Source organism: Colias eurytheme, chromosome 1, assembly GCF_061535395.1.
Source record: "Colias eurytheme isolate Ceu_HAF_F1 chromosome 1, ilColEury1 Martin Lab GWU primary, whole genome shotgun sequence".
Taxonomy (NCBI): Eukaryota; Metazoa; Arthropoda; class Insecta; order Lepidoptera; family Pieridae; genus Colias; species Colias eurytheme.
Window position 1 is genome coordinate 7,197,826 of NC_142980.1, and position 12,052 is coordinate 7,209,877.

A 12,052-nucleotide genomic window follows, 5' to 3' on the forward strand; every position below is an offset into this window, starting at 1 on the left:
ACATAACGGAAAATCTGTCCTATTTCTTACGTTTTGAAAGATTCATATCGTTTTTAATAATTAAGATATGGCAAAAAGGAAAACGTAGGAACATGGCTAAAGTTACCATAGATTAATAGTAAAAAATATATTGCTCTAGTGGCACAATCCAGGGAGGAAACAGGGGACTACGTTTGTATGGAAAAACGGCTCTTTTGTTTGCTCTTAAATCTAATCATCCATTGATTTTAATTCATGGAATTTTTGTAATATACGTTGACCAGGTGATAAATTCACAAACGTAGATGATTTTATAGTCAACAATTTAGATTGGTTTGAAAGCTTTTTATTCCGGTGTATCCTTTTGGACCGTAAACTTTCCTTTGAAGAATATTTAATTTTACTCATCAACAATCTCGAACAAAGGTGTCTCGGGGAGCTATCTAAAGATGACGATGACGTTATTTTTGTTCCGGGTGATGTAATGTTCGAACCGTGTTTGGGAGAACTAACATAGGAAGGTTCGCATCGAAACACTTCATGGGACGGTTCAAGGGCTGCAGCATCTGGCAAGGCAGGTAACGCTTCGGGCTCAGATTCTGTCCCTTCATCCACGGAACAAACCTCGTCCTTATTAGTTGGCATTTCACCCTCCTGATCCTGAGCTGCGAAACTGATCTGACTTGCTAAATGTCTCGCTTTACGTTTCGCTCTAGCTTTCGCAAGTCTGACAGCGCTTTTACTGCCCAGTAAGTGCTTATTTTGATCGATATACTTACAAACAGCTTCAGCTTCTCTTTCAGGAGACATATGTGCATCACGAAAAAAACCATATCCATCGCGAAGATCGTGTATACCTTCTATTGTAAGCCATACTAATGTAAAAATAATAAGCGACACTGTTGTAAAAACCGCTGTTATAGTCGTTAGATCAGGTCCAGTAATGTCATTTTTAAATTTACCGATAACTCCATATGTTATGATGTTTCGTGTTATTTTATTATAATAAGATCGACACGTGTAAAAACCTCGTAATTCATTATCTGCTTCTAATGATAATCTGAGAATCCTGCCATCATTCAAAGACGTAATATTTTTATCCTTAACTATTTCATTAATAGTGGTGTCTAAAAAAATCCAGTAACTTAATTCTTTTGATGTTGTTATTCTTTTAGAATAAAGACAGGTTAAATTGAGCTTGTTAGATTTACCCCACATTAATTCATGATAGGATCCCGAAATACTTGCTGTCCGTGAGGATAATTGTAACATGTTGCCTCTATTTCTCTCAATACTATAATCATGAAGATCCAACAATTCATTGTTGATTTTAAGGGAAGCGATAATTCCAGAAAAAAAAGGTATTTCTTCAGATACCTTGCTTTTAATATAATGTGGAAAACCACCTACATAAAATTCTTCATTGCAATAAATTTGTATAATTGCTTCTTTGCAGTATTTTGTTAAGTTAGTTTCCTGATTGAGATCACACACTTCTTCATAAATAGTTGAATTTAAGTAAAAGGACTTATCATTATCAGGGTTTGTGTTCTCTGTCCTTTTACATCTATCATTTTCTAAAAGAATATGAAGTTTCTCGCCCGTGTTGATTGAAGCTTCTATAACATTAGCAGCCTTCTTTTTAGTAAGGGATAAATCTAGCCATTGATGAGGTACACATTCGGATGAGCTAAGTAGTTCTGGCTTGCGCTCGCCCAAGTTTAATTTAATTTTTAGTCTCAAATTTTGTAACGAAAGTAATATCCAATAATCATTAGTGCTATCAAAAATAAATAATATCATGCCAGTACCTGTATTTGGCTTTAATGTTAAATCTAGTCGCCAACTATGTTTACTGGTACTAAAACATGGTACACGCAGATAGTAATCATTGTCTAAATTGATAAAAGCTTCATCTAAATTTGCTTTGTCGTAGGCCATATTAGACGCGAATGTTGGGAAGAAATCTGATTTCTGTGTAAGGCGTTCTTTTTCTATTAACATACTCAGTGGAATAAAGTTGAGCATCATTTCTTGAACAGCACCATGATATCTATTTCCGACGAAAATTTGCGCATCATTTCTTTCTAACTCAGGATCGCAGGAGAATGAATCTTTAATTGGAACTTGTGCATCATCGATTCTAAGCATAGCTACATCATTTGTTAATGTTACTAAAACTGAATGCCAAGCTGCGGGATCTATTGCAGTTGGTGAACATAGTCGTGGAATATAACATGATTTTGACGAACCGCTCACGTCTAAGCATACGTGCCATTTATGCATGTTGAGTCGCACTAATGGATTATTTAAAGATCCTCTACGTACAAGTGTACCTGTGGGAGACAATGGCATAAATCGCATATAAAAATGAAAGAACGTAGAATGCTTTCTTGGAAAATTATACTGTAATACAGAATCGCCGTTAAATAACGCTATGTTATGAGAGTAAACGTCACATGGATTTAAATGACATGGTCCAACCTCGGTCCGTGAACCGTAGCACTTAGCCCCTCCACCAAAAGGTATCGGCCGTGTGCAAGATCTCGATCTAGACCGTTTTCCCGCTCCACAAGTTTGTGAACATGGACCCCAACCCCCCCAGCCTGACCAATCCCCATTAAGCCTACAGTTTTTGTTAGAACACACTTCAAGTTGGTCGTATTGGCCGCGACAAAATGTCCCCCATACAAATGATGACAAAGAAGCATGTTTTTCAACGCATTGTCTTTTCCGACGCCTTATACCTACACCGCAGCGTTCTGAACAATCCGACCACTGACCCCATTCACTCCAAGTGCCACCTGTCGAATACCCAAGAGCTGGTTCATCTATCGCACACTGATCCCCTTCACATTCTTCATACTGCAACGGTGCACCGGAGCACATAAGACGAGCGTCTGACGGAGCTGGAGAATCGCACTTTCTATACCTCCACTGCAACCCTTTCCCACAAAGCGCCCCGCATGCCGACCAAGGACCCCAATTACCCCACTGTCCAGTTAAGGGGCAACCCAAATTTCGCTTTACACATTGCAAAGCATTCCATAACGCTTCAGCACTTAATTGCCAGGTATTATCTGTTGTTAATGCTGCTTCAATTGCCTCATACGGACATTCCCTTTGAAGACATTGGTCTAACACGACAGGCACTGCTTCTAATTGCCGGAGTCCAATCATTCTTGTTGGATCATTTTCAATTAACTTTCTAAAGTCTGCAATGGTACAGTTGGTCAGAAAGCAGGGTTCAATTTCTTGCTCTGGTCCACTACAGGGTAGACCATCTTTAGAAGGAGGTGGATTCACGCAAGCTCTGGTTCTCGTCCGATGACCGGTCTCATCACATGATCCTAGACAAGCAGACCAAGCAGTCCAAGTTGACCATCCTCCATCTACAGGGCAGTCAGAATCCATAACAACTCCCAGTTCACAACCAAGTCGCCATGTGACCAGTTTGTTCTTATCATAAGGTTTGTTACTTTTGGCGGCACTTAATAATATTACTATACCAATTAATAGAAAAGTACATGGTGCACGTTTTTTCCCACGCAAGGGGAAATAATATATACATTTAATTGGAAGTTTCATTTTAATACCACTGAAAACCCACTGAAATATTGTCACTTGTCAGTGTGAAAATACATATTATTGACATTTATTTGTAATAGTTGCAGAGCTACTATACTTGTACTATACCATAAGGCATAGCGCATACATATAACTTATACATCGACTTGTGGACTAAACTATCAAGTTGCGTACTTCGTGTGCATTCCACATGATTTAAATATTTAGACGATGGAGGTGGGCAAACAATTGATTATTCGATCGATCTTTGCAATGTTTATGACAATTAGAGCGCTACATGGGACATGGGTGTACGTATCCAACATGAAATAGGGAGACTGACATTTGCGGACGACTGTTTGGTCGATGCAGGTCGATGTTATATAGACATTCAGTGTGTGGTCGAAAGTCGTTCAACATTTTAATCATCAACAAATCTATGAGGGTTTTACTGTTGCACAAAGATCACGTTCATAGTTTGCGCAAGTAACATACGTACCACCTATAAGTACAAGAAAACAATTTTTTTAACCAAAAATAAAGGTTTAAAACCTTTATTTTACAATTGGAGTGTCTGACTTCGATTAAAAAAAGAAGATACCTAAATACTTCGATAACTAGAATTGCTCAAAAAAGTTCCCAGTCTTTCTTTTTGTTTCGGCGAATAAGTAGGACTTTCGCTAAATGATAGAGGAGGTTGAGGAGTAACATAAAAGCTACCTACTTTTTATTTCTGAATTCTCATGGAATTCCCACACTGAAAAAAAAGGAGTCATTAATCACGATTTAGAGGTAATCAAAAGATTGGAAAACCAATGGAAAACCATTTCATCAATTAACTGTATAACTTTTAAGTTATACAATTAACTGTATAACTTTTAAGTTATACAGTTAATTTTCATATTTTATTATAATATGTACCAATTTGAGCATCTACAAGGAGGAAAAGTTACCTCATCTCTTAGGGCTGGTCGTACTCAGAGTAGAATGTTAGAATCATGTTATATTATAATAGGAATTAAATATGAGTAAATAAGCTGCTACTGCCCTCTGATAGACATCGCAGGGTAACTAACTTTTACTTTTGCACCCTGAAACCGCTAGAGTTAACGCCACTAAAAAAGTCCTACGGCGAAGCTATAAACTAAAATTGACAGGTCGGCCATATTGTAAAGGCCGCTGCATACGTGACGGGATTTTAAGGCCGCTGCATACGTGACGGGATTTTACCCGGACGGGACGTGACGGGAAGTTTTGGAAACATCGTTGCATACAAAATGTATCCAAATACGTATATGTCACGGGAACATCGACGGGACGGGAACGTGGACGGGAAAAATATCGTCGCTGACGATGTTTAGCACGTCCCCGTCCCGTCCCGTCCCGCACGTGCCCCGTCCCGTCCGTGATTTCGCTACGTATGCACAGTCGCTCCGTTCGTGCCGGAGAGATTAATAGTGACGCCTTCCAAGTATCGAAAATGGACGACGAAAAACTGATCGAATGTGTACGCTCTTATCCAGCGTTGTATAATTTAGCGAACCCACAATATTTAAATACAAAATATGGCAATTTTACGCCATAAATAATTTTTATAAAAATTATTTATGGCGTAAAATTGCTGTGAAAATTGTCATACAGTGAAAACGGTAAGTGTTATTTAATGAATATATTGTGGTATTCCTAACTATACTTAGTCCTTTTCACCTATGATGATTCCTGTGACACTTCATCGTGTTCTGAATTACGTATTTTATGTTTAAAATGCCAAAATAATTTTAGTACATAATATTTTTGTTTTATGGCGGCATTATTACCAAAAATATAAAAATGAAACACCTTAAGCTTATAAATCAAAAACAGTATTGTTTAGTTTAAATTCAAATTCAAATTTCTTTATTTGCAGAATGTAGATTACAAAGATGTTAATGTTTTCTTGACGGTCGTAGCTTCTTCGTCATCTAGAGCAATAGCAATTAAAGCCAATTCTTGAATTGAAAAATCCATCTTACGTTGTTCACAACACTAGCACGTTAGATCAGAATCACGTCACGGTGCGTATGCGTTTGCTCCACGTTCCCGTTGTGAACGAGGCAATCACGTGCCCGTCCCGCTCACGTCCCGTCCGAGGTATTTTCCCGTCACGTATGCAGCGGCCTTTACCCGGACGGGACGTGACGGGAAGTTTTGGAAACATCGTTGCATACAAAATGTATCCAAATACGCATATGTCACGGGAACATCGACGGGACGGGAACGTGGACGGGAAAAATATCGTCGCCGACGATGTTTAGCACGTCCCGTCCCGCACGTGCCCCGTCCCGTCCGTGATTTCGCTACGTATGCACAGTCGCTCCGTTCGTGCCGGAGAGATTAGTAGTGACGCCTTCCAAGTATCGAAAATGGACGACGAAAAACTAATCGAATGTGTTCGCTCATATCCAGCGTTGTATAGTATAGCGAACCCACAATATTTAGATATTGTGGTATTCCTAACTATACTTAGTCCTTTTCACCTATGATGATTCCTGTGACACTTCATCGTGTTCTGAATTACGTAGGTATTTTATGTTTAAAATGCCAAAATAATTTTAGTGCATAATATTTTTGTTTTATGGCGGCATTATTACCAAAAATATAAAAATGAAACATCTTAAGCTTATAAATCAAAAACAGTATTGTTTAGTTTAAATTCAAATTCAAATTTCTTTATTTGCAGAATGTAGATTACAAAGATGTTAATGTTTTCTTGACGGTCGTAGCTTCTTCGTCATCTAGAGCAATAGCAATTAAAGCCAATTCTTGAATTGAAAAATCCATCTTTCGTTGTTCACAACACTAGCACGTTAGATCAGAATCACGTCACGGTGCGTATGCGTTTGCTCCACGTTCCCGTTGTGAACGAGGCAATCACGTGCCCGTCCCGCTCACGTCCCGTCCGAGGTATTTTCCCGTCACGTATGCAGCGGCCTTAAGACTGTCGAAAAAAGTCAAAGGTTTGACTTTTTTGACCTTCACTGTGAATTTGAACTTTACATATAAAATATGGACTCGGATGAAATGAAGGATTATGATTTTAAATAAAGAAATATTTCACTCATCCAAATTACCAAATGGACTACGGGTTCTTATTATACATAATAATTTTGTAATTTTTCTCAATCTCATCGGTACTATATTGCGTAAAATAAAATCAAAATCAATTTATTCAGTAACAATTTTGTTTCATATTTTATAGTAATTGATTTATCATGAAAACATTAAAATGCCTGAGGTAGAACATGTCGCTCAATCCGCATGAATTATTATTGTTACACTAAAAACATTTTTCTTAATAGTGATAAATTGAGAAATATGTGAAAATGAAATAAATAATATAATAATATGTATATTGAACAGAACAAGTGTGTATATGTCAATAAACAAAGAAATATTCATACTCAGCACAAAAAACTAAGCCGATTTTCAAGAACCCTTTTCACATCTATTTCCTTAACTTTGGGTACATTTCAATTAAATAATATTGGCAATTCTACGTCGTTTCGACTTTCGTGGCGCGTACCTACTGGAATTCGGATTCGACAGCATAAACAGTACCTATTTAATAGATCAAGAGTATTTACATAGATGGCGCTGTTTTAAAAAATAACTCTATGACAGTTTGATACCAACTAAGCAACAAGATAATTATTCGGTCATAAGGTGTTGTTACTAAAATGGTTTACTTTTAATTAATAGATTATTTCTTTACTAGTTAAGTGCTTCTTAACTGTGACATATTTTCATCTTTGATATTTCTGTAACATTCGCCTTTGTGAAAAATATAATATAGGTACAAATTGCAATGCATATATTGTTGTATATCTGTTGCATATATTATTAAATAATATTTTTTAATTATTCGCAGGGCAAATCAAAAAACACAAACTTAATATAAACAAATTCATATTATGTAACAAATATAATTTATTAATTATAAGCTCTGAATTAAAACATTCCAACAATTCTTTATAGAAAGTAAATATGTACTTTCAAGTCCAACAAAAGCAAAAATAAAGCTATCTTTGGGAATAAATAGTATGTTATTTTACACAGTATACAATAAATATAGAAAATAATAGAATAGAAATGTAATTGAGCTAAATGTGAGTTTAATTAAAGATGTTGGTAATAATCCTTAGCATCAAAAGCCACAGTATAAAAAGTTACAAAGTGATTTGTGTTTCATTCTGATATTTATGCATCGTCAGCGTTTTATTTTATACATTAAAGTTTAATGCTGCTATTTACATTTAATTTTTTATAGAAAAAAAATAAATTATTTTTCTCAAAGTATAAATACATACTATGTTAATATGTATATGAAATTATCTAATTCAGGAATTAACTAAATTTTTTATGAAAAATTTTAATAAATCAAAACCCAATTTTGTGGGTGATTGTAGGCAAACAGTATTGGACAATGCAATAATAAAGAATATGAATTTGAGTCAACATTTTGTGATACTTGTAACCATTGCTGAAGCCAGTCCTTCATATTTTGATTTGACAAATGGCTACCATTTAAACCACGTATGTGACATGCATTCCTTAATGTATCTGAACCCAAAGAGTCAACACCACCCTCCCTTATTATCGCTTTATCCATTTCCAATAGGATTAATGCTCTGTATTTAAGTTTCTTCCTTCGAAACACACTTTTCCTTAGACCATGCATTTTTAAAAGGTGTCCCTGTAATATAAAAAATTTATATATGAAAATGTCTGTTATATTTTCTAATATCTATCCAAATATGTAAAATCTAAATTTACCACATGTGCATATGACAATTGTGCTAAATGATACGGCTCCTTCATAAAGAGTTCTTTACATTCAATAATATCATTTGCTGTAGGGTGAACTCCTGAACCCAGTAGAGCAATTATTCTTTCCCACTTCTCCTTTATTTGACCCTCTGGAATCAAATCTAATTTCTCCTGCAGAGCTCTGAATACTGAACGGTTATATTTCAAGCGATCCCGCAAATCCTGAACTGAGAATTCTACTCGCTGTTGTATTGACCAAAAATGTGAACTTAAAAGTTTTTTTGGCTTCAAAAATCTGCAATATTATGAGAATACAATAAGATATATTTTTTATAACATTTAAGTAAATATTTAACTGATGTATTACATTATTTATTACTCACGCTAATGGAAAGATTATATAATTTCCAAAGGGAATGGCTGATAAAACCAAAACAGGTGCTATTTTCCACATATCTGAAGGCATCTTTTCATAAAGTTCAATGTCTTGCCGACTCATATTCGAAAAACCTTGATCCCTTGCAAATTTGATTCGTAAGGATATATATGCTTTAAGATCTCTGAGGAAGTCCTTTATACCAATACTAAATACTCTGTACATTCTCATGGCTGCAGGAAATCTGGTCTCGAGTACCTTTGTATAGTTTTTGACATATTCAATATACCGTTGAACAATGTATGTTCTGAATTTTGCACTCTCATTTTTTATGGCTTTTGTATGTTTTAATCTTTCGTTCGTAAATCTGAAAAGGGTTGGCTTTAGTTAACTGCCGCACGAATTTGTTGGAAATATTTATATTTTTAGTTAGATAGGTAATGTAAGATTGTAATTCCAAAATATTATCGTTAGGAAACTTGTAGTTTTTTAGTTATTAATTTTTAAAGTTAATAATTTTTTGTGCGAAAAAAGTGCATTTATCCGTTTTGTTGTGCAAAAAAGCGGACCAAGACGTTCCATTTCACTGTACTGTGACTTTACGCTGCGGCCGGCGAGTGCCAAAAGCGACTTTAGGGCGATTCCTACTCAAACAAAAAAAAATCTACGTAGGTAGGTTAAAAAACTATTAAACTTTTATTTTTAGTATCCAAATAGGTAGCGAGGAGCGAAGCGACGAGCGTGTTAGGTTTACTCTTGAACTGCCGCACGAGCCGAGCGAGCGAAGCGAGCGTGCCGCGGCAGCGGCCGGCGAGTGCCAGAAGCGACTTTAGGGCGATTCCCACTCAAACAAAAAAGACGTGTGGCACTCGGGGACTGCCGCGGCAAAGCTATTGCATAGCATGCCTTCAAACCACACCTCCGTGCCCGTCGGAGTGGGGAGCGTGACGTTTTTCGTTACGCAATTTCTGGATTCAGTCCCCGCGCTCAAGGCCCGCGATAGAAGCTATGCAATAGCTTTAAAAAAATCTACGTAGGTTAAAAAACTATTAAACTTTTACTTTTAGTATTCAAATAGGTAGCGAGGAGCGAAGCGACGAGCGTATTAGGTTAACATTTGAACTGCCGCACGAGCCGAGCGAGCGAAGCGAGCGTACCGCGGCAGCGGCCGGCGAGTGCCAGAAGCGACTTTAGGGCGATTCCCACTCAAATAAAAAAAACTACGTAGGTTTTCACAACTTGTTTGTATTTTATTTATGTATCGTAAAATTTTTGTTACACCAATTCCATACATTTTGAGGTTATAATAGGAAAATTGATATTTCTCCAAAACTATTGGTTTCCTAACTTTCCCCTTTTGGTGGGAGGTTCCCCCCCTCCTCCCCCCCATCCCCCCCCACAAAAAACCTATAATACGTGCGGCAGTTCTCTAAAGAAACCCCTCTGAAAATATTACGCAATTACTTTTAAATGGTAGTTATGAAAATAAAATTAAGTAAATGAGTAGGTAATGATTTTAAATTTTATATTTATTTCATAAAATGACCAATATAGTAATAGTAGGGAAATATTACTGATTCATGTAATAATAATAAACAAATTATCACAAGTGCATAATTCGTTAATTAATAACAAAGAATTTAGAATTGTAAACATGTTTACTCACTATTATGCCATAAATTATAAATAGTTTGGCTAAAAAAAGCTTACCTGTTTCTGTCGATATCCTGATATTTTAAAGCTAATACAGAACTGGAGCGATTGCATTGCAACAATAATCTAGATACTGTAACAATTCTATAGATAGACATCTTATTTGTATTTTTTTATTTTTTGAATGCAATTTTCTATCGTTATAATATATACCGCACCAATAATATGAGTCAATTTCAATGTCACTTTTTTCTTTTGACATTGATTATTGATAAGACTTTGACAAACAATGTTTGACAATTAATGACGTCAGACGTCATAATGTCCAATTAAACCTACTCGGCAGCCGCGATACACGCGACATGCGCTACACAGACCAAAAAGTTTGAGACGATGTAATAAAAGTTTCACTTTAATAATTAATTTATAATGATGAAATGAATAATTTATTACTATATAATTATATAATAGGTTAATTAACCTATTCACAATAAAAATATGACTCACAAGAAGCTTTGCATAACTTTTACAAGCCACTACGACTACGACAATCATGGTAGAGCAAATTTAACTTCCTTGATCTTAGGTTATTCCGATGCAAACTTTTCAAATCTTGCTGGGAAGTACATAAATAAGAAATCTTCAATTTTCTGTCTTCGTGTTTACACTGAACATACATTTAACCTTCATTTAACTATCATTTTATAGACCTGAGACTGCTCTTTTTTGAACTTGTTAGATTTGTCTCCAATTTTCGAATTAAAATAAAATTGTGTCCTCTAAAAAACGCAACCCCAAATGTAACTTTTCAATGGACTATATTGAGTTAAGGCGAAGTAATAGGTAGATTTGGTAGATATTAATATTTATATTTAATAATCACCACAATAATCACTATTAATATTATGTATCCTTCTGGGTTGTAAAAATATGGCTATTTTTAAAAGTAATTAAAACTGTCAATTTAACATAATTTCAGACGTTGACTTTGGTCGTTGATTTTAGAATAGTTGTATGACACAAACATTGTTATTTTTACTTTATAAAATAATAACGAGAATGATAAATTGTTTAAGTTTATTTAATTAAAATTGTAGATGTAAATTAATTGTCAACAAAATGAGTTTAAGGTATGTGCCATGGTTTTCGTTGTGTACGATAACTAAAAAATATGACAAGCGGCCGCCTACTGCGGTTGCCTGCCAAGCGATCGAAGACCGCGCGACGGAGAGTGGGCCGAAGGCTAACAACGCGCCGCGGCCGCGGCGGCCGCCCGCCAGCGCCCGCTCTATTCCAAAGTTAAGAGAGAAGTAGACCAACCGCGGCGTTTTGGCAGGTTCGACACAATCGACACGTCAAACGCTTGCAGTTTGCCGTCAACATAAGGCGCGGGTCAAACACAAGCGGCGCGGGCGCGGGCGTGCCATAAGCGCAACTCTTGAATCTGTTTTGCACCACGTCCTTCTGTGATGATGATGTGATGTGATGTGATGTAGTTCGTGTGTTAGAATTACTCTTATAGAGCGCACGCTAAACTCGCGAGGAAATAATCCATACTAATATTATAAATGCGAAAGTAACTCTGTCTGTCTGTCTGTTACTCAATCACGCCTAAACTACTGAACCAATTTGCATGAAATTTGGTATAGAAAGTACATATGCTACCTTTTA

General features: G+C 36.1%; 2 protein-coding genes across 2 annotated transcripts; both read right to left on the reverse strand.

Annotated features, from left to right (window-relative positions):
• Window positions 1-13: 13 nt before the first annotated feature.
• On the reverse strand, window positions 14-3,572 carry LOC149911074 (uncharacterized). The gene has a single exon (XM_090108211.1). It carries the CDS (start codon window positions 3,565-3,567, stop codon window positions 211-213), a length of 3,357 nt encoding a protein of 1,118 aa, XP_089964337.1. The 5' UTR covers window positions 3,568-3,572; the 3' UTR covers window positions 14-210.
• A 3,934-nt stretch (window positions 3,573-7,506) lies between these two features.
• On the reverse strand, window positions 7,507-10,580 carry LOC149911075 (LETM1 domain-containing protein 1). Its single transcript, XM_090108299.1, has 4 exons — window positions 10,439-10,580; window positions 8,736-9,095; window positions 8,359-8,647; window positions 7,507-8,278 (listed from the first exon to the last, which is right to left on the reverse strand). Exons 1-4 carry the CDS (start codon window positions 10,537-10,539, stop codon window positions 7,955-7,957), a joined length of 1,074 nt encoding a protein of 357 aa, XP_089964425.1. The 5' UTR covers window positions 10,540-10,580; the 3' UTR covers window positions 7,507-7,954.
• Between the last annotated feature and the right edge of the window lie 1,472 nt (window positions 10,581-12,052).